We start from the raw sequence: 24,098 nt of genomic DNA on the forward strand, positions 1-24,098 counted from the left end.
CCAGCAATCGCTGGAGGATGCAGAACATTCAAAGCATTTGAAGAAATTCTTATCCTGTCATTAGCTGATCACTAAGCTAAACTATTTTATTTATTTTAAGCCATGAAATTAAAATATGCTTACTTCTTGGAAGGAAAGTTATGACCAACCTAGATAGCATATTAAAAAGCAGAGACATTACTTTGTCAACAAAGGTCCGTTTAGTCAAGGCTATGGTTTTTCCAGTGGTCATTTATGGATGTGAGAGTTGGACTGTGAAGAAAGCTGAGCGCCGAAGAATTGATGCTTTTAACTGTGGTGTTGGAGAAGACTCTTGAGAGTCCCTTGGACTGCAAGGAGATCCAACCAGTCCATCCTAAAGGAGACCAGTCCTGGGTGTCATTGGAAGAACTGATGCTGAGGCTGAAACTCCAATACTTTGGCCACTTGATGCGAAGACCTGGTTCATTGGAAAAGACCCTGATGCTGGGAGGGATTGGGGGCAGGAGGAGAAGGGGACAACAGAGGATGAGATGGCTGGATGGCATCACCAACTCGATGCGCATGAATTTGAGTAAACTCCAGGAGTTGGTGATGGACAGGGAGGCCTGGCATGCTATGATTCATGGGGTCGCAAAGAGTCAGACACTACTGAGTGACTGAACTGAACTGAACTGAAGCTAAACTAAGGGGAGATTTCAGTGACTACACACAGTTTAGATTACCAAGATTACAGAATCAGGCCAGGAAAGTCATCAAACAAAGAGCAACAACAGTCCATGGGGGTGCAGATCTGACTTGCAGAGTCATCAGCATTATATTAAAAACGTCTAGCTTTCAATTAAAAAATTATGAAGCATGCCAGGAAATAGTAACGTAAAGCCCATTCACATGAAAAAATGTAGTAAACAGAAACTGTACTGGAGAAGCCCAGACATTGGTTATACTAGACAAGGACTTTAAACCAATCATTTTAAATAATGTTCAAAGATCTAAAGAAAACTACATCCAAGACTTTAAGGAAAATCTCACACAAAAAAAGACTACCAATAAAAATACAGAAATTATAAGAAAGGGGCTGCCCTGGTGGTCTACTGGTTAAGAATCTGCCTTGCAATGCAAAGGACACTGCTTCGATTCCTGGTCCACAAAGATCCCACATGCCTCAGAGCAACTAAGTCCATGCGCCACAACTACTGAGCCTACATGCAACTACTGAAGCCCATGTGCCTAGAGCCTGTGCTCTGCAACAGGAGAAGCCACTGCAATGAGAAATCCACACACCGCAACAATGAGTAGCCCCTGCTTACCACAAATAGAGAAAGCCTGCATGCAGCAATGAAGACCTACCACAGCCAAAAAATAATATTTAAAAAAAAATTGTAAGAAAGAACCAACAAAAATTTTGGAGTCAGAAAGTATTAAATGAAATGGAAATGAAAAATTCAGTAGAGGGGCTTAAGAGCAGATAATCCAGTATGAGAAATAGAAAAAAATGGAAGAAAAATAAATGCAGCCTCTGAAACGCAGTGCAACACCATCAAGCATAACAACATACAAATAATGGGAGTCTTAGTAGCAGAGGAGAAAGGGAAAGGGGCAAAAGTGTATGTGAAGAAATACTGACCAAAGATTTCCTAGTTTGATGCAAAAATCAACTGACACATTATATAAGACGTAAAATATCAATTAGGATAAACCCAAACTTAATCTGCAACATCAGCCCTTCCCTGGGTCTCCAGCCTGCTGGCCAACCCAGTACATTTTGGACTTGCCAGCCTCTGTAAGTTACATGAGCCAGTTCCTCAAAATACACACACATACACACACATATTGTATTGATTCTGTTTCTCTAGAAACCCTAATATAAAATTATCACAAAGAAAGAGGCACACCATAGAACCACACAGGAACAATATTTTGTGTACTATTGAAATTAATTTGGTATTAACATGAATGAGACTTATAAAGTCCAACACACTTTCACCATAAAAACACTCTCCCCATTAGGAACATAAAGAAACTTCCTGAACATGATAAAATGAGTCTATGAAAAGCCCACAGCTAACATCAAGCTAAATGGTTAAAGACTTAAAAGTATCCACCTAAGAGCAAGAAAAAGATAAGGATGCCTGTTTTCACCACTTCTATTAAAAACTGTACTGGAAGTTAGAGCAATTAAGCAAGAAAAACAGATAAAAGGCAACTAAATTCAGATGAAAGAAGTGTGACTATTTCTACTTGCACATAATCGATTCTATACACAAAAAATCCAAAAGAATTGGGGGGAAAATCTACTAAAGCTAGTAAGTTTGGAAAAGTTGAACAGTTGAACATTAATACATAAAACAGTTAGTTCTAAACTCCAGCATGAATAATCCAAAAATGAGAACTATTCTATAACTGTAGCATTCAAAAGACTAAAATATCCAGAGTAAATTTAATCAGGGAAGTATAATACTTGTACACGGAAACTATAAAACATTGCTGAGAGAAATTAGAAACAACCTAAATAAACGAAAAAACATCCTATGTCTACATACTGTAAGAGTAAATTTAAGATTACAATATTTCCAAAGTGATCTATAAATTCAATGCAATTGCTATCAAATTTCCAATGGCCTTTTTTGAAAAAAGAAATGAAAATGACTATTCTCAAATTCATATGGAATGCCAAGGGTATCTGAATAACCAAAACAATATTGAAAGAAAAAAAATGGAAAACTCAGACTTCCTAACTTCAAAACTAACTAAAATGAAACAATATAACCAAAACAGTGTTACTCTGACCTAAGGATGACAAATAAACCAAAGGAATAGAATTGAGAGTTTAGAAATAAACCCAAACAGCTTTGTTTGGCCAACTGAATCTTAACCAGGATGCCAATACCAGTCTGTAAAGAATAGTCTCCCCAACAATAGGTGCTGGGAGAAGCAGGTAACTACGTGCAAAAGAGTAGAGCTGGACCCCTGCTTTACTCCATACACAAAATGTAACTCAAAGTGGATCAATGACCTAAATGTAAGAGCTAAAGCTCTAAAACTACTAGAAGAAAAACAAAGGTGTAAATCTTTGTGACTTCAAATTAGGTAACAGATTCTCAGACTTGATACCATAAGCACAAGGAATAAAAGAAAAAATAGACAAATGGGACTTTATCAAAATTTAAACTTTTGTGCATCAAATAACATTATCAAAAAAGTAAAGAAACTCTACAAAATGGGAGAAAATATCTGCAAATCATACATCAGATAAAAGTTCTGTATTCACAATATATAAAACAAAAACTCTTACAAGTCAAAAATAAAAAGACAAAGATCAACTGAAAAACAGGATAAGGACTTGAAAGGACTTCTCTAAAGAAGATATACAAATGGACAATAAGCACATGAAAAGATGTTCAACATGGTTAATCATTAAGGAAATGCAAGTTAAAACCACAGTGAGATTCCACTTCACAATAGTTACAATTAAAAAATGGAAAATAATAAGAATGGTAGCTGAGGATAAAGAAATAAATGGTTGTGCAATGAGGAAATTACAGTATTACACTGGTCTCTTTTAAGAGTCCCAGAGAAGAGATGATACTGTCTGTTAGCTCAAAAATACCAGATGTCTGAAATCGCAAATGAACTGCTGTTTTCAGAAACTGATAAAGTTGAATGTAAGCCTAAAAACTTAAGTGGCATGCCTGTGGGAGATACTTTAGTCTTACAGTATAATGATGAACTGGACTAATTATTCATGCCTATGAGGGTCTCTACTAATGTGTCACTATTGACTCTTACATTTCAGGTTATATCTACCCATCACCCTGCATTGTGATGTGACACTAATCTTGTTGGTAAGATTCATCTATACTATGTCTTGTGATAATACTAATGTTGATAATCACATCATGAGAAATGCTGGACTGGATGAAGCACAAGCTGGAATCAAGATTGCTGGGAGAGATATCAATAACCTCAGATATGCAAATGATACCACAGTTATGGTAAAAAGCAAAGAAGAACTAAAGAGCCTCTTGATGAAAGTGAAAGAGGAGAGTGAAAATGTTGGCTTAAAACAACATTCAGAAAACTAAGATCATGACATCTGGTCCCATAACTTCATGGCAAATATCTGGGGAAACAATGCAAACAGTGACAGACTTTATATTTTTGGGCTCCAAAATCACTGCAATGGTGACTGCAGCCATGAAATTAAAAGATCCTTGCTCCTTGGAAGAAAAGCTATGACCAACCTAGACAGAATATTAAAAAGCAGAGACGGTACTTTGCCAACAAAGGTCCATCTAGTCAAAGCTATGGTTTTTCCAGTTGTCACGTATGGATATGAGAGTTGGGACTATAAAGAAAGCTGAGCACCGAATAATTGATGCTTTTGAACTGTGATGTTGGAGAAGACTTTTGAGAGTCCCATGGACTGCAAGGAGATCCAACCAGTCCATCCTAAAGGAAATCAGTCCTGAATATTCATTAGAAGGACTGATGCTGAAGCTCCAATACTTTGGCCACCTGATGCAAAGAACTGACTCATTTGAAAATCTTACCCTGATGCTGGGAAAAATTGAAGGTGGGAGGAGAAGGGGACGACAGAGGATGAGATGGTTAGATGGCATCACCGACTCAACGGACATGAGTTTGAGTAAACTCTGGGAGTTGGTGATGGACAGGGAGGCGTGGCGTGCTGCAGTCCATGGGGTCGCAAAGAGTCAGACACGACTGAGAGACTGAACTGAACTGAACTGGTAAGCAAATATACTGGGAAGTTGGGTTAAAGCCTCCTCAGGATGTATAATACTGATGGAAAAATAACTGCTCAGAGGAAGAACAGGATTAGCAAATCATAAGCTAACTCCCATGCTAAAGAGTTTTGTACAAGTTTATTTTAAGGTACAAACAGAATTCGGAGTGGGTTGCCATTCCCTTCTTCAGGGGATCTCATGACCCAGGGATCGAACACAGGTCTCCTGCATTGCAGGCAGATTCTTTACCATCTGAGCCACCAGGGAAGCCCAATAAATAAGAAGGGAATAATAATTAGTATAGAAGTTTGAGAATACAAGTAAGACTTTTTAGAGCATATTAGCTTTTTCTTTAAGTCTACCCCTACCCCAAAGTGACCCCTCCAAAAATTCACAATGTTACTACTTGGCTCATAGAAATGCAGTAGAAGTGACACTACATGGATTTTAAGGCTAAGGTATACAAGGCAACACATTTTCCACCTGGCTCTCTATAGTCTCTTGGAATGCTCAAGCACTGAGCCCAGCCACCTTGCTTGAGGAAGCCTAAACTAGCTCATGTGAAAAGACCACACGAAGATGACCAAAGGGAGAGGAATGGGAGCCCACTGTCCAACTTCCTGACAGTGAACATCATAAATGCTCACTGTATGTCACTAAGTTTTAGGGCATTTTATTACACAGCCATCAATAACTGAACAGGGCTCAAATAATTTACAACCTAGAGGGAGAGATAAATAAAGATACAAACAACTAACAAAAAGCAGGATGTGATAATCACCATGCAGAATGTAAACAGAAGGCCTTGAGAGAGGACCATAAAAAATCAGTCTAGCTAAGCATGGCTCAGCTGGTAAAGAATCTGCCTGCAAGGCAGAAGACCTGGGATCGATCCTTGGGTTAGGAAGATCTCCTGGAGAAGGGAAAGGCTACCCATCCCAGTATTCTGGCCTGGAGAATTTCATGGACTGTACAGTCCACAGGGTTGCAAAGAGCTGGACACAACTAAATCACTTTCACTTTCTTTCAAGGGACAGAGCAGACCGGGGAATAAGAGGCTTCACAGAAGCAATCTTCAAGCTATGGCCTAAAAGACACATAGAACTTTGCAGGAAAACAACAGCAATAATAAGAAGGAAGGTGCAGGAGAACTTGGTAACAAAGTAGCATATCATGGAATTCATCAGAGACAGAAACTGAATTTCTGGTTTACTGTCTAATATTGAAACAGTATCAAACTATTTGAAGGACACTGTAGGAAATGTTACTCTAAAATGAAACAAGGCAGAGTTCTTGAGATTGACCTTAATCATGAGAAATTATTAGATTTCTTGCTGTTTAATCTTTATGCAAAGGGCTAACTCTGACCCCTAAGAAATGAAAGCCACTTATCAGTGCTTCCTTTGATGTACGGGCCAAGGCAAAACTCAGTACCTCGCTTGCTCATTGTCCCAGACCCAGTATCAGCTTAATGACAGCAATTCTCCACACTCAGCATTCCTTGGAGTTCTAGGGGTGATTTTCAGGGAGGCACTGATCTTGAACCTAAATGAAAAGAGCCAGGGACTAATAACAGCCATAAAAAGCTGAGAAAATTAATAAGCTGCTTTAATCACTGAAATTTACCCTGACTTTTCTGATAAGGCCCTAAAGATTATATTTATAGGCAACAGGCCGATAAGCCAGGAAATAATCATTACTTACCAAACCAAATCAAAGCACTGAGCTCTTCAAGCTGCTCGACAAGTAGAGGCACGCAGTCTTTCTGAGCTGCTTGCTGGTGGTCTGTTTGGGAAACTCACCTTCGATCTGGGATACCTCTCTCTAAATCAGTACCTACGTGCTCAGTCGCTTCAGTTGTATCCAGCTCTTTGTGACTCTATGGACTGTGGCCCACCAGGCTCCTCTGTCCATGGGATTCTCCAGGCAAGAATATATGGAGGAGGTATGCCCTCCTCCATGGGATCTTCTCCATCCAGAGATTGAATCCGCTTCCAACCTGCATATCCTGTGTCTCCTGCACTGCAGGAGTATTCTTTACTTGCTGAGCCACTGGGGAAGCCCCACTAAATCAGACTTCCTCTTAAAATGATCAGGAAGGCAGTCCTTAAAAACCCTGATACTTTAAAACTGCTGTTCTCCTCACCTCATAAAACTTCTTTAAGGAGCCCACCAGGCATAGCTTCAGGCTATCCACAATCTCCTGATGAGGCATCTGGAATACCACTCGTGAATACCATTTTGTGAGGGTGCTGGGGCAGAGGTGGGGACAAAAGAAAGAGAAAAGATGAACACACATCCACAGAGGAAGGACTAGATCTGAATGTCAGCACACACAGGCTTCTGCATGTATCAGTCATACAAGTACCCAGCAAATGCATTTATGTTACATGTAAAATCACATGCTGATGCAAGGAAAAGATACATGTAAAGCAGCTACAGAATATAAATAATTGTGAATATTTGCTACCATACTGCTTTTAATTGAAAAAAAAAAAAACCCTAGATATCCACCTACAGAGGATTAAATAAATAGTGCTGTAGCATATAATAAATTCCATGCAGCAATTAAAAAGAAACAATGGACATTTATTTATATTGATATGGGAAAATGTCCAAAATATATAGTTTAAGTACACAAAAAATGAGGAACAGAATATATAGTAATATGCCACTTGTGTGTCCACCAGCTACCTGGAAGTGTTAATATGTACATAAAAGAGAACCTAAAAGTATATATATGCCAAATCTTTGGTGGTGGTTAATAAAAGATAAACCATGAAGAATTTTCACTTTCTCAATTTCCAGAGATTTTTACATAAGCAAGCTTCATTTTTATAATCAGAAAAACAAAAATCCCTCATTTCTCAGGGGGAAAAATCCACTACCACCAAGACACAGGCTCCATTCTGAAAGGGATCACACTGCAGCCAGGGAAGAAACTTAAGACATGTGACAAGGAATTGCACAAATTAATATTATAGGAAGAGAGAGAAGGAAGGATTTTAGTATACTTTTACTACAATATTGAATACTCAAAAAATTTTATGGCTTTATAGTAAGACTAGGTGTTCAAATAAGGTAACCAAACACAACAGAGCCAGGAGTGGCACTCACAGATTGATGCTTTGACGAAGCCAACCACGGAGCGCATGCCTCTGCTGGGGTCATGGTAGACATCCATTCCAATCACCATTAACTGTTTCTGGGTCAGAAAGCAAAAAACAAACCAAAACATCCAAGTAATCTGTCACCCCACGTTGAACTGTTGTCTGAACCCCAAAGCAACATATGGAAGTAAGTTCTGGGGAGAGGGGGAGAAAGGGTGCAACCAAACTGAAAATTTTAAACACTGTGAACATAGTCAGAGATTGTCAAGATCAGGGATTGGCAGACTTTCTGTAAAGAGCTAATCAGTAAAGACCTTAGGCTTTGTGAGCCACACGGTCTCTGGGGAACTATGTAATTCTGCCACTGCAACACACAAGCAGCCACAGGTTGTAGTACATAAAGGAGTAAGGCTATGTTCCAATAAAACTTCATTTAAGGACAGTGAAAACTGAATTTCACCATTTTCACGTGTCTGGAGATATGTTTATTTTTCTCAACCATTTAAAAATGTGAAAACCAGTCTAAGCTTTTGGCCTATACGAAAACAAGCAATGAACCACTCTGATTTCAAGGCAATGAGAATATGGAAAACTCTGGGAGGAAATTAGGAAAATAGCCAGGCAGGACTGTTTGGGGAGATGAACTGAATGAAGACATATCTCAGCATCACTCACCAGAGGAATATCTACTCCCCAGAGCTCACCACCCAATTTACAGTTAATCTGAAGTAAAATTTTCTGGGCCACACTTCGAAGTCTGGTGGGCTGACCAATGGTTCGGACATTGATGACCTGTAATACAGGGACCAAAAGATATGGGGAAAGAGGACACTAGCAACCTTTCAGACAACATAAACTACTCTAAAGCAAATACTACATTTGCTCAAGAAACTCCAGCTGGCAGATCATTTACTTTGCACTAACAGTTCTAACTCTAATTGGGTCTCTAGTCAGGCATGCGTGTACACACATGTGCACACAAAATGAAAATCAAAAAACCAGCCAATAAAAACTTTCAAAAATATCTCATGCAGAGTAAAAAAAAAATTAATCTCCATAGGAAAAGCCAGCTTTCCCCTTTCAAAGGGACGCCTATACTCTCAGAACCCAGTCATGTGAAACAACCTGGTGACTTGGCTGTGAACAAGCACAAGTGCTCATGTGGGGACATGAAAGCAGTATTTACAAAGAGCATCTGCTATTCCCAGGTTACTCTAATAGGAGAAGTTTCACCAGCTGGGTCTACACACACTGGCTTCTAATGGTGACTTCAGTCTTTTTGAACAGATTTATCCCGCTTTTCCAAGCCTCAAGGGATGCTCGAGTTTCCATCTGCACCTCCTGCCTAGCTCCCACTCACCTGTGAGGGTACAGGAGTCTGCACACAGCACAGCTTTTTAATGGCCCCGTAGAGATCATCACGTGTACCCATGATGATGCAAACAACCATCTGTATCTTCCCCTTGAGGAGATAAAGTATATATAAGTCAGGCTTTGGAACTCTGAGGGGACCCTGATAGGGTTCTAGTCAGGGGCAGTTCAAGAGTCTGGAAAGCCAGAGGACCTTTAGTGTATAATGGGGGCTGAAACAAAGATGGTGGACATTCCAACACAGACAAAGGTCCTTGAACATGAATGGACCTTTGGGTTCACATTTTTTGGGTTCCAGGCTTCTTTGCTTAGCTATGTAACATGCTATGTTAAATTATCTAGAGCTGGTCCTGATTACCTGACTTATTCATTAGGAGACTTAAGATGCTTGCAAAAGACCAGACTTAAAAATATGAAAGGGTTTCTTATTAGTTGATGCTTTTAATTCCCGACATTTTTTTTTTTTTTGCCACTCTCTTTAGTAAACTAAGTGCCTTATGACATTCATGCCACAGAACTTTAACTAGGAAATAGGGAACATAATATCAGAAGAAAGGATTCAGAGCCAAATGCAGAGGAAATGAAGTCACTGCCAAATCCATAAGATCTTCCTAACTCTCTGATTATGATAGAGAAAAATATTGCCAGCAGCTTATCTTATATCAGTATCTTCTACCTCTCACTACTTAAGAGATCTGATATTAAAAACAAAGGATCTGACTTCCCTGGCGGTCCAGTGGTTGACTCCATGCTTCCACTGGAGGGAGCTTGGGTTTGATCCCTGGTTGGGGAACTAAGGTACCACATGCTGTGCAGTGTGATTTTAAAAATTGAAAAAAATTAAAGTAAGAGGGGAAAAAAAAAAAGAGGCCCTTTCAAAATGTGAATAAAGGAAAGCAGCACAGAAGTAAAAAATTGGCCAACTTTTTATGCTACAATCAGAAATCAATAGTATACTATTCCAAACCAGATTAGTTTTAAATTAAGATCTTTCAGAGGACACACATTCCAGCAATCATATCAAAGAACTTCCAAAGTCACAGAGAACAAAGGCTGTACACTGTGAGCCTATGGGCTGGATCTAAGAAATGGATGTGGTTTTTTAGTCTCTATAATGAGTCACAAGTTTGTTTTACATTAACATTTAAACTGCTAGGTAGATATACAAGTGCAAATCTAGATTTTTGGCTTCTATTGAAAAACAAATTAAAAATCAATTTGACAATGCTGGGCTGTTATCTGCAGTCATGGGGTTTACTCTCTTTATTCACTAGAGTTCCCTCCTGGCTCACTTCACTCTGGCAGACATCTGAGTTTATGACCCTGAAATAAAGAGAATAATGAAACAGAATGCCAGAAAGATGACAGATAATAAGACCAATATGACCAAGTAAGACTAAGTTACATTAGGAATGTAACTCATATCCATGTCAATATCCATGAAGATTGTTGGCAGTGCACTCTCATAAAAGGACCATGCCAAGGAACATGAGATGGGGGGAGCGAGCGGAGGTACTAAGCTGGACTTTTCTTTTGAAAGCAAGGCAGAATTTATCAGGCCCAGGGAAGGCCACTACAGAATAAGAAGACATGGAAAGTCAGCAAGAAAATACAAAGAAAGGGAGAACATGAGTGTGCTGCTACAGATGATACACCCAGAGTGGTGGATCAAGAGAAAGTCATGACGCGAACATAACCTAATTCTAGTATTGATCTCACATGAACTGACTCTTCAATTCAAGGGCCAGTTATCTCCAAAATTTTTTGCCTGCTTTTGCTCTCTCCTTAATCTTCTTCCTCTGTTTTATGTACAGATAAGAACTGTAGGCCTGAACTACTAAGCTGTGAATACTATGACCTGCTCAGCTCTAGTGATACCATTCGGCTATCAGGAACAAGCTGATAGGCCCCCTGCCAAGTTCATCACTGGAGCAATTTGAATCTTAAGCCAGACCAGACTGTGACAGCTCAGTACTGAATCGTCCAAGATAGCACCTGGCCCAGGAAACTGCTTTCTGAGCACATGTTCTATAATGATAACAAACTGAAGTTAAGTCAGCTATTCTCTCGGCCAATTACATGAGGAACAGAACACTAGAGTGAGTGAGAATGCCAACACAGGAGAGAAGCAAACCCAGCCAAAGGGCATGTAGACTACTCTGTTAATTGTTTCACGTGCATATGAGTAAGACACAGGTTCCTGGACACCATCAACAGCAGACCAACAACCAGGGTAATATAAAATCAAGTATTCAAGTATTTCAAAATGGGCATCCAGAAAATTCAAGTTAATTTATACCTCAACCCCCAGCATGGATTGAATGGTTCTGACATAGGTCTCTATGCGATCATCCTTCAGTTCCACCCAGGCCGGTGGGCTCATACGCATGCCAATGGGGCCGGCTATCTTCTCCAACATGTTCACCAGCTCTCGGGCTTGATCCATTGCTCTCTTTGGGTAAAACAGTGCCCAGAAATGCATGGGGACCTAGGAACAACCACAAGCTATTTTTTAGTACTTCCCATGACATCTCCAACACGCCAACATCATTTCAGGAGATGTTACTCCAAAGAACAAACTGCTTTTCACTCTGCTTCAGTCCTGTCTTATCTAATGCCAATTACTAATGTAGATGTGTGTTGTAAGTACATTGTGGCAGGCTCACAATGGAATACTATGCAGCAATGAGAATGGAAGCTCTATAACTATACTTAATGATATGGAGAAACTCATCAAGCAAGGTTGAAGAAAGGAAGGCAGACATCAAAGAATATATACGGTATGGTTCCATGTATATGTTACATACAAACACGGCTTTAAAAAATTCAATGCTGTCAGAGGTCAGAACAGTGGCCATTTTGGGACTATGTAAGGGTAACAGGTAGTAGTAATTAGGATCATGGAGGGAAGAGTCTGGGGCACTGGTAAAGTTCTGCTTCTTAACCCAGTATTGATTACTCAATTTGTGAAAATTAATCAAAACTGAATCTCAGTGAACTCCAGGAGTTGGTGATGGACAGGGAGGCCTGGCGTGCTGCAATTCATGGGGTCGCAAAGAGTCAGACACGACTGAGCGACTGATCTGATATACATAAATGTACCTTTTCTTTAAATATATTTCCAAAAAACATTTTAGAAACAAAATGTGTATACTTTATGCATGGCCATAGCAACCAGGTTAGCAAAAAAGATTTTAGAATAATTATAATACCATTTTTTTCTTTAGTTGACTTGGTAGGAAACTTTTAATTTTACTTCTTTCACGGAAACTGTAGGGGAAAAGAGGAAGGAAAGAGAAAGGAAGAAGGAAGAACAAAGAGCAGTTGGCAATAGGCTGGCACTGTACGAATTACCACAGCAATTTATTTCTTTGTCCTGAATCTATGGTCAAGCAAAGGGCTTACCTCTGACAACTCATCAATTTGCTCTTGTTTGAAGAACCTTAGTTAAGTAAGTAATTCCATGGGAATTCAGTTGGTACTTCCTCTCAAAAAGAGGACAACTAAATAATTTCTGCTTCCTCACACTTCTAGGAATACTGGCCCTCTCTTTACCACCTCACAAATCACTTACAGTCAAGATGGAAAGGTCTCTGGTTACTTCCTTAATCCAGTTTAGTTCCGGAGATGTGATAAATGATATATTTCTTAAGTTAATTCTTTCCATTGGCAGAACACGTCCTTCAATCTAAACAGAAAATAAAGCACCTATGACACGAACCATCTGCAAACATTAGTTAGAAAAATGTTCAAAGGCTTGGTCTACTCTACTATATACACCTGTTCCGGTCTTAACTTCTGAAAATGGTAGAAAAATGCAACTGTTAGCAGTTAAGAATCCATGTCAATAAAATTCTGAACACACACAGTTTTGATAGGCACTGCCCTTTAATTCGGAGAAGGCGATGGCACCCCACTCCAGTACTCTTGCCTGGAAAATCCCATGATAGGCTGCAGTCCATGGGGTCGTGAAGAGTCGGACACAACTGAACGACTTCACTTTCACTTTTCTCTTTCATGCGTTGGAGAAGGAAATGGCAACCCACTCCAGTGTTCTTGCCTGGAGAATCCCAGGGATGGGGGAGGCTGGTGGGCTGCCGTCTATGGGGTAGCACAGAGTCGGACACAACTGAAGTGACTTAGCAGTAGCAGCAGCAGCAGCCCTTTAATTACTGAAGCTCCCAACATGGTCCCCAAGAAAGGGATCAGAAAACATTGCGTCTTTAGAACCAGAGAATGAAGGTAAAATGCCTATAAATTCAAGGTGAACAGGAAAATAATATTTAGAAAAATTTAAGTAGAAAATTAAAGAGAAAATGCTGTAATAAGACTAAACATAAACTATTATACTTTATACAAAAGAAAAACAGGAAAAAAATTCATATAATGAAAGACCAAATTAAAATGAAGAATAATAAATAAATCAGATCTAAATATCCAAAAGTAAGAAAATAACTAAATTGATATATCTATATGATGGATATTTTGTGACCATTACACTCACTTTCTAAGTGCACTTAACATAATCCTGTTTTTGCAAAAAATAAACAGCAATGTATACATTATAAAAACTGAATTGAAGAATGAGTCAAGAAGATCCCCAGAAAAAGAAATGGCAATCCACTCCAGTATTCTTGGCTGGGAAATACCATGGACAGAGGAGACTGGAGGGCTACAGTCATGAAAGAGTTGGATACAACTTAGTGACTGAACAACAAAGGAATCAGACTCATCTTTGCTTATGAAAGCAAAAAACTGCTGAAACTTTCTGGAGGGCAAAATACCAAAAAGTACTGGAAACATAAATATATATGTCCACTGACCTAGCAATTTCACTTCCATAAATCTATGAAAATAAACATCATGTACAAAGATATAATTATAAGGATGTTCACAGATTTTCATAGGAAAATGCTAAATTCAATTTGAATGTAAAAGAGTAAGAAATTATTAGTAAAATGAATTATCTGTTATCCATTAAAATATTCAGAAAAATATTAAATGACATGAAAAAACATTACAAATAAACTGAATAAAAAAAGAGGAAGCCTCAGTGTGTATGCCCAGCAGTGGGATTGCTGGATCATAAGGCAGTTCTATTTCCAGTTTTCATTGCAGCACTGTTTATAATAGCCAGGACATGGAAGCAACCTAAATGTCCATCAGCAGATGAATGGATAAGAAAGCTATGGTACATATACACAATGGAGTATTACTCAGCCATTAAAAAGAATACATGTGAATCAGTTCTAATGAGGTGGATGAAACTGGAGCCTATTATACAGAGTGAAGTAAGCCAGAAGGAAAAACACCAATACAGTATACTAACGCATATATATGGAATTTAGAAAGATGGTAACAATAACCCTATGTACGAGACAGCAAAAGAGACAGTGATGTATAAACAGTCTTATGGACTCTGTGGGAGAGGGAGAGGGTGGGAAGATTTGGGAGAATGGCATTGAAACATGTAAAATAGCATGTATGAAACAAGCTGCCAGTCCAGGTTCAATGCACGATACTGGATGCTTGGGGCTAGTGCACTGGGACGACCCAGAGGGATGGTATAGGGAGGGAGGAGGGAGGAGGGTTCAGGATGGGGAACACATGTATACCTGTGGCAGATTCATTTTGATATTTGGCAAAACTAATACAATTATGTAAAGTTTAAAAATAAAATAAAAAAAAAGAGGAAACCATTTAAATATATACCGCATGTGAGTATGTGCATGCACATATACCCAGACCAAAAAAACTAAAGGTTATATACCAAAATGTTAACAGTGGTTATAGGTATTCTGATATAGCATGACTACAGATGAACATTTTTCTTCTTTGGCTTAAGTTTTCTACATCTTCAAATAATATTTAATAACATGAACACATGTTCAAGATACAATAATACATGAAAAACAAGATGCAAAACCATATATAGTATAAGCACAATTTTATAAGAAAAGATTCACTCTCACAGGAAAAAAAGTTTATGGAAACAAAATATACTGAAAATAATACTATCTTTTTTTATGTGCCTAAAATAAATCACTAAGATATTATCTTTGGGCAATGAAACTACTGATGTTTTTATTCCCTTCTTTACATTTTCTACGATATCCACATTTTCCTTATAGACTTTCCACTACTTTTGTTTAAAAAAAAAAAGAAAAACAATTTTGGGACTTCCTTGATGGTCCAATGGTTAAGAATCTGCCTGGCAATGCAAGGGACACTGGTTTGATTCCTGGTCTGGGAAAATCCCACATGCCTGGGGGTATCTAAACCTGGGCACCACAACTACTGAGCCCATGTGCTGCAAGTGCTGAAGCCTGCATGCTCTAGAGCCCATGCTCTGCAACAAGAGAAGCCACTGCAAGGAGAAGCCTGTGCACCACAACAAAGAGTAGCCCCGCTTGCCGCAACTAGAGAAAGCCTGAGAGCGCAGCAACAAAGGTCCACCACAGCCAAAAAATAAGATAAATATTAAAAAAAAATTTTAAGAAGGAGTCAGTTCAGAGGGAAAGAGAACAAAAGACAGAATCAATTATTAGTATTTTAGGTATAACCTAGAGAGAAAAGTAAAAAAGCAATAAAAGCTAGTATTTACTGAACACGTGCTAGGTGTCAAATATTATGCTAACGATTTTACCATGTAATTCTGTTAACTCAATATCATCTTTATTTAACAGATAAAGAAACTATGAGATGCTAAGCAATTTGTTTCAAGTAACCAACAAGGCAAGAGGCAGAACTGAGGTTCAAAGCCAAGGACTTCACCAACTCATGCTGCCTCTGCACTGTCTCACGCTGCATAAAATACAATGGAGTGGACTCAGGCAAACTGCAGGCAGAAAGGGCCACGTGAAAATTAAAATGTACAAGTCTGAGACTTTATGCCTATGAAAACAACAACAGTAATACATTCAAAGAAACACAAGTTAATCATTGGGAAAGAAAAACTTGCAGAGGGGGTAGAAAAAGACATAGAACGTTAAGAGTAATTTGGGCTGGAAAACTAAAAATGAGGTAAATTTTGAGGGTCAATATTCCTTTTGCTTGACTGGAAAGTAACAACTCAGATCCTGGGAAATACAGAAGAAAATCTGTAAGAGCTAATAGCAAATTAAGTCAAGGAAATTCAATTATGACTAGGACCAAATAAAAAGTATAATAATAAAGCAAAAACTGTAAAATAAAGACAAGATAGGAAGTTATCACCTAGTCTCAGAAAGCTCTTAATTCTTTGTAATGATATTTCCTACCATCATATCTTCCAGTTTACCTTATGTACATCTTTCTGCAGATAGAGTCCCCAACGTGTCAGTTCATTGTTAGCTGTCTCATTTTTCGAAATTCTCTGTAGCAAGCATTCCAAAGCACTATGGTGCTGTTTGGGGCTCAGGTTGATCTGCTGGGTCAAATCCTGAATAGAATCAAAATGGAGATACTAAGCTATTACTTCTCTAGTATGAGATTAAAGAAACCCCAATGCAGAGAACATTTCCATAGAAAAATCTTTTTCCCACTAAAATCTGTAGAAATTTTAAAGTGTCTCCAAGGACTTTATTATAATAGCTCATGAAAGTGAATGAAGTATAAGGTTAAAATTTTAGCCATAAAAGAATTTTTTTTAATTGAAGTATAGTTGATTTACAATGTTGTGTTCATTTCTGCTGTAGAGCAAAGTGATTCAGTTACACACACACATAGATACAAAGTATTTAAAATTGTCACTGTTTCTTTCTCATGACATCTAAATCTTATTCTCTTTCTCAAAGCCATGTAAGGAGACTTGACTATACCTATTAAACATCGGGGCAGAAAAATGCCCTATGCCAGGCACGCAGGCAAACGTAAAACACATCTGGTCTTATACTTCATGTCATATGATACTAGTCAGTTAATGTCACTATAAAACACTTGTTTGGTCCAGGGTGTAACCCATAATAGGTGTTTTCTAAATATTTATTGTTGAATGAACATCTAATGGGATGAAGATTCAGAATCATGCAAGTGAATTCTTTCTTTAGCTTCTGGAACTAATGAACTGTGCGGCTGTTGCTCCCTGCGTGGCAGTCATTAGGGCAGTGAGTCTATGGGGCTATATAGATAGCTCTGTGATCATAAAGTCATTAGGTAACTGGGAGTTGTAAGGAAGAGCTTTGACCTACATACTGAAAGCAGAAGTATCAGAAGGTAAACATGAAAGAACTCTCTTATAGGAATTCACTTTAGCTCTTTACGATGTTACTAAAAACAATTCATGGCATCTCAGACAAGCCCAGGGGTCCAAAACTGGGACAGACAAGGACTGAGACAGAGACAGAAGAGCAGCATGCAGGTGGAAAGACCCAAGCGGACAGTATGGAGGTGGAGCCCTCAGGGTCTGGACCCTCGCTACTGCACACACCTCTGCCTCCCAGCTACTGTGCCCTACATGAGACCTCCAGGACGCCCAAGCACCACAGCATGAACTTCTATCCTCTAATTTCTCTCTCCAACTTGCTGACTTTTTGCTACATTATTTCCTCCATCCCTTCAAATAAACTGAAGGCTTACAGAAATGTTAGAAAAATTCAGTGCTCTCAAAGAACATCATTTATGGTCACATGACCAGCCTACAGTCCCCCATCAGATTGGGGAGGGTGATGCTAGAACTATTTGTATCCTTTTACCTTATAATCTAGTCGTTCTACTATTGTAACAACATTCCAAAGAAAGCTCTGGTCAGCTCTTTCCCAGTGTGTGGGAAGAGACACATATCACGCTTATGGAGAGGAAAAATGAACCTGCCCAGGTGATGATGCAAATCTGGCCCAATGCAAGCCATATCTCTATCAAAATGGTCTTGGGTTCAAAGCAGGCCCTTCTCACCTTCATGGCTCTGAAGTCCTTCTTCATCTTCTCAGGGATTCCAGTCATGAAGGAAAGCTCAGGGAGCAGCAGGATTTCACTTTTTAGCAACTTGGAGGAGAGAACAGAGGGAAAGCAAGGCAGTCAGAGAGGATCCTGTTCCTCTGACTGGTATAAGACTTTAGCAGGCCCAAACTGGTCCCACAGGGGTATAACAGGCACTCTTAGGAACATAAGACCCCAGAGAAGAGGGCAGGAAACACGACCAGTGTTTTATCCTTTTCTCACTTGGGTCACAATTGGTCACAATTGGTTGCACTAGGTAAAGAGAAAAATATTAAAACTGTCAAAAGCAGAGGGAAAACTAGAAAAACTAGAACTGTTTTTTCACTTGGGCCTCCAAGTAAGTAGGTGGATATCACACAATATATCCTATCAAGCTGGTGCCTCTGTCTCATCTTAACCTATTTTGATCTTCAGTCTCCACTCTGAAGACAGAGGAGTTAGGTGTCAAGGTATTTTTCCCTGGTCCCTAACCCTGTTAAAATGTCTCCAGCTTCTCTAAATGGACCCAGTGTTTCAATCTTCTTTAGCAGTCAATTCTCCGTATTCCTAACCTAACTCATTCTTTGGATGTTTAGTTTCTCACTAAGGGGTCTTCAAGAGTACCTCTGGGTATAGGAGACAGACAAAGAATGCACAGCTTTCCCTAACCACACTGTAATCATAGCCTCATGGCTCCCAGAGCCATGAAGAAGGTGAAGAGCGGCTGATGGGTAGAGAATCTGGCTGGAAGCATCAGCCTGACATGCACCACCACCACCACCACTCACCATCCCTTGGTTATTCTGTCTCTCACTGGGCCTGTGGATCAGCAGTGGCTGGTCCTCTTCCTTTACTGCGATCCCATAGTTTTTGCTAGAGCAGAACAGAGGCAGGAAGAAACTGTCAGTAGCAGCATCACCATTCTTACTGCAACACAGTCTGAGCGTTAACCAGGACTGAGGTATACTATTTGTATTATACCCTTGTCAAAGATCCATCATAAATTCACCAGAGTACATTCATAACTAGAAAAAGCAGACTCAAGTTAATGCAATTAAATAGAGAGGAAACAGGATAACAGCCCAGGAAAGAAATTCTTTAAAAACTCAATCAGGCCAACAAACAAAAAAATAAAAATAAAAATCTTCATCAGGCCAAAGGGCTTAGGTAACTAGAAAGGCAAAATGACAGTCAAATGATTAATGACTTGAATTTAATCTCTCCAACCAGACTTCGAACCAAAACAGAAAAGGAAACATAATTTTAAAGCTCTGAGATTAATTTATGAAATAACTTGCAAAAAGTACTAAAGGAAATAAAACTGTAAGGGTAGCAAATTCAGGTCAAATCCCACAAACAAACTCGTCAATCTTGGGTGCATTACCAATCCAATTACTTTTGACGTGTCCTGCTACATGTCACTCTTACTGGAGAACGATAGACCACGCACCAACCTGCAAGCCCAAGCCCAGTTCCTTCCTCTACCTGTAGTAGTCCAAGAATGTAATCTCCGTCCCATCAGACATGATGAAGCTATCTTTTGGAGTCTTATTCCAATCCACATCATCAATACGATAGGTACGATTGTTATATCGGGTTATAACAATATTGCCAACCAGAAGCTTAGTGCACTCATCCTGGAAGTTTTCTTTGTTCTGCAAGTACATGGTGTGCCTTGGGAAAGAGACAAAAGACCTCTGGATCATATGGAGTATACACAGAGCAACATGAAAGGGACAGGGGATGCCTGTAAGTACTTGAGGGTTCCAAATGCCAACACCTAGTTCAAAAAGGCTCCAGCTGTCTCTTTTAGGAGACAGAACTCTCATATCTCTTTTTAAAAATGCCCCCCAAAAAGAGTGAAAAGATAAAAATAAAAACAACTAAAAATTGACAAAATCCACTACAGTCCTTAAAATAAGGTACTCTAATCATCAGAATAATCTGTATCATCATTATTAGGAGGCAGTCTACACAGGAACAACAGAACATTCTTAAAACTATATTTGCCCTCACTAGCTGAAGGAAGAAATTACAACTATTGGAGGACCACACTCATGAGGCAAAGAGGTGAAAAAAGGTCCTCGAAGATGAAGATGATCAGTGGAGGCTGAAGACAGACAGGGACCAGATACTAATTTCCTTGTGGGTCAGAGCATGGACTCTTCTGTGGGCCAGTATCACCCAGAGTATACTCCTTAGGAACACTGGTCCCTTGAGAAGTCTTGAGGGGGTGAAAAAGGTTCTACGATCAAAAAAATTGAGTCCATTCTTCATATTATAACCCCTTCTCAGAGTTTCACAACATACATTACCACATCAGACTGCTACAGAAAGAGAAACATGTTGAGTTTCATTCACCTACAATTTACGAATAAACCCAGACTCCTCCCTCCCTTTTCCCTTTTAGTCCCTTGAACAACTATCACCATTCTAGGTGATTAGTATCCTGCTGGACTTGCTGCAGTTCAGTGATGAAAAACCATGAGAAACTTGAAATAGTTCACATTGACTACAGACGCTGGAGCCAAAACCTCGGTTCAAATCTTGGCTCTGCCACTTACCAGCATATGAGATTTTGAGCAAGTAACTTAACCTTGTGTTTCAGTTTCCTTGTGTCAAAGTGGATCAGAACAAACTGCCTAACTCACTGTTGCTGATAGAACTCCATGACTTTATTCATGTAAAGCACTGAGAACATAACACTGTGTTTTGAAATAAGATTAGAGATTTTATCACAGATCATTTCATGAATCTTTGCTTCCTATTTACATAGCTTTATTCAACAATACAACTATTTTAAAAAAAATATTTTTAAGTCAAACTCTTCAACTGTGTTAATGGTTACATAACAGTATTTCACTAAGTGGACGGTACATTAATTCACTGGTCTTTCACTTTTTTAGTAGTAGTTCTATTGTTTCACTCTTACAAATAACTGACTGAACATCTTTTACAAAGATTCTTCTACACTTAAACTGTATCCTTGAGACAGATTTCCTATAAATGAATACCAGACCACCTGACCTGCCTCTTGAGAAATCTGTATGCAGGTCAGGAAGCAACAGTTAGAACTGGACATGGAACAACAGACTGGTTCCAAATAGGAAAAGGAGTACATTAAGGATGTATTTTGTCACCCTACTTATTTAACTTCTATGCAGAGTACATCATGAGAAACGCTGGGCTGGAAGAAGCACAAGCGGGAATCAAGATTGCCAGGAGAAATATCAATAACCTCAGATATGCAGATGACACCACCTTTATGGCAGAAAGTGAAGAAGAACTAAAGAGCCTCTTGAGGAAAATGAAAGAGGAGAGTGAAAAAGTTGACTTAAAGCTCAACATTCAGAAAACGAAGATCATGGCATCCGGTCCCATCACTTCATGGGAAATAGATGGGGAAACAGTGGAAACAGTGTCAGACTTTGTTTTTTTGGGCTCCAAAATCACTGCAGATGGTGACTGCAGCTATGAAATTAAAAGACACTTACTCCTTGGAAGGAAAGTTATGACCAACTTAGTGGCACCCCACGCCTGGGGAATCCCATGGACAGGGGAGCCTGGTGGCCTGCAGTCCATGGGGTCGCTAGGAGTCGGGCGTGACTGGGTGACTTCACTTTCACTTTCATGCATTGGAGGCAACCCACTCCAGTGTTCTTGCCTGGAGAATCCCAGGGACGGGGAGCCTGGTGGGCTGCCGTCTATGGGGTTGCACAGAGGCGGACACTATTGAAGCGACTTAGCAGCAGCAGCAGCAGCAGACAGCATATTAAAAAGCAGAGACGTTACTTTGCCAACAAAGGTCTGTCTAGTCAAAGCTATGGTTTTTCCAGTGGTCATGTATGGATGTGAGAGTTGAACTATAAAGAAAGCTGAGCACCAAAGAATTGATGCTTTTGAACTGTGGTGTTGGAGAAGACTCTTCAGAGTCCCTTGGATTGCAAGGAGACCCAACCAGTCCATCCTAAAGGAAATCAGTCCTGAGTGTTCATTGGAAGGACTGATGTTGAAGCTGAAACTCCAATACTTTGGCCACCTGATGCGAATAACTGACTCATTTGAAAGGACCCTGATGCTGGGAAAGATTGAAGGCAGGAAGAAAAGGGGAGGACAGAGGATGAGATGGTTGGATTGCATCACCAACTCAATGGACGAGTTTGAGTAAACTCCAAGAGTTGGTGGTGGACAGAAAGGCCTGGTATGCTGCAGTCCATGGTGTCGCAATGAGTCAGACACGACTGAGCAACTGAACTGAACTGAAAAACCAGTGAATTATTCACTTAAAAAGGGCTAATTTTATGGCACATTAATTATACCTCAATAATAAAAACTGAAATTAAAAAAAGACTTCTCATTATGGCAGTATGAAGACGTCAGCAATTCTTTTCTATTAATATGCTGCTGCTGCTTAGTCACTTCAGTCGTGTCCGACTCTGTGTGACCCTATGGACTGTAGCCTGCCAGGCTCCTCTGTCCATGGATATTCTCCATGCAAGAATACTAGAGCGGGTTGCCATGCCCTTCTCCAAGGGATTTTCCCAACCCAGGGATCAAACCTGGGTATCCTGCATTGCAGGCAGATTCTTTATTATCTGAGCCACCAGGAAAGCCCTTCTATTAATAAAAATACATTCAGACAACTAACGGAAAATACGATGACAAATCAACAAACAAGGAATAGTCTCAATACAGAAATAGAAACTGTAAAATAAATAGCACAAAAAAGGAGAAAGAAGAAAAGGAGGGAGAGAGAAGGGGAAGAGAGAGGAGAGGGAGGGGAGAGGGGAGAAGAAACTGTAGAGTTGGAAACAATAATGAAAATGAAACACTGATTAAGATGAACTCACCAGCAGATTTGAGATGGCAGTATAAATAGCCTACAACATAGAGTAATAGAAACTGCTCAATGCAAAGAAGACAGAGAAAGATATTAAATATAAATGACACAAAATCCTGTGAGACAATGTCAAGATCCCAACCTAGAAATGAGAGTACCAGAAGGAGGACAAGAGAGTAAAAACAAATATTAAAAAAAACAGCACTCTAAAATTTCCCAAATTTGATGAAAATGGTAACTTATAAATCCATAACATCAATGAATCTCAAGTGTGATAAACACAGTAGTACCACACTTTAGTTCAGTTCAGTTCAGTTGCTCAGTTGTGTCCGACTCTTTGCCATCCCATGAATTGCAGCATGCCAGGCCTCCCTGTCCATCACCAACTCCAGGAGTTCACCCAGACTCACGTCCATTGAGTCAGTGATGCCATCCAGCCATCTCATCCTCTGTCATCCCCTTCTCCTCCTGCCCCCAATCCCTCCCAGCATCAGAGTCATTTCCAATGAGTCAACTCTTTGCATGAGGTGGCCAAAGTATTGGAGTTTCAGCTTCAGCATCATTCCTTCCAAAGAAATCCTAGGGCTGATCCCCTTCAGAATGGACTGGTTGGATCTCCTTGCAGTCCAAGGGACTCTCAAGAGTCTTCTCCAACATCACAGTTCAAAAGCATCAATTCTTTGGCACTCAGCTTTCTTCACAGTCCAACTCTCACATCCATACATGGCCATTGGAAAAACCACAGCCTTGACTAGATGGACCTTTGTTGGCAAAGTAATGTCTCTGCTTTTCAATATGCTATCTAGGTTGGTCATAACCTTTCTTCCAAGGAGTAAGCATCATTTAATTTCATGGCTGCAGTCACCATCTGCAGTGATATTGGAGCCCCAAAAAATAAAGTCTGACACTGTTCCCACTGTTTCCCCATCTATTTCCCATGAAGTGATGGGACCGGATGCCATGATCTTCGTTTTCTGAATGTTGAGCTTTAAGTCAACTTTTTCACTCTCCTCTTTCATTTTCCTCAAGAGGCTTTTTAGTTCCTCTTCACTTTCTGCCATAAAGATGGTGTCATTTGCATATCTGAAGTTATTGATATTTCTCCTGGCAATCTTGATTCCCGCTTGTGGTTCTTCCAGCCCAGCGTTTCTCATG

General features: G+C 39.6%; 1 protein-coding gene across 1 annotated transcript in view; it reads right to left on the reverse strand.

Moving 5' to 3' along the window:
• The window catches only part of LOC102286185 (piwi-like protein 2), a 41,028-nt gene extending 21,258 nt beyond the window's left edge, over positions 1-19,770 (reverse strand). The window contains exons 1-10 of the mRNA XM_070376103.1: positions 19,589-19,770; positions 18,892-18,976; positions 18,080-18,169; positions 16,488-16,628; positions 12,783-12,896; positions 11,508-11,696; positions 9,198-9,299; positions 8,513-8,629; positions 7,841-7,932; positions 6,874-6,979 (exon numbers count right to left, since the gene is read on the reverse strand). Coding sequence (XP_070232204.1) covers positions 6,874-6,979; positions 7,841-7,932; positions 8,513-8,629; positions 9,198-9,299; positions 11,508-11,696; positions 12,783-12,896; positions 16,488-16,628; positions 18,080-18,169; positions 18,892-18,976; positions 19,589-19,770 — 1,218 coding nt within the window. The remainder of the gene's footprint in view (positions 1-6,873; positions 6,980-7,840; positions 7,933-8,512; positions 8,630-9,197; positions 9,300-11,507; positions 11,697-12,782; positions 12,897-16,487; positions 16,629-18,079; positions 18,170-18,891; positions 18,977-19,588) is intronic.
• Between the last annotated feature and the right edge of the window lie 4,328 nt (positions 19,771-24,098).

Source organism: Bos mutus, chromosome 8 (assembly GCF_027580195.1).
Source record: "Bos mutus isolate GX-2022 chromosome 8, NWIPB_WYAK_1.1, whole genome shotgun sequence".
NCBI classification, from domain to species: domain Eukaryota; kingdom Metazoa; phylum Chordata; class Mammalia; order Artiodactyla; family Bovidae; genus Bos; species Bos mutus.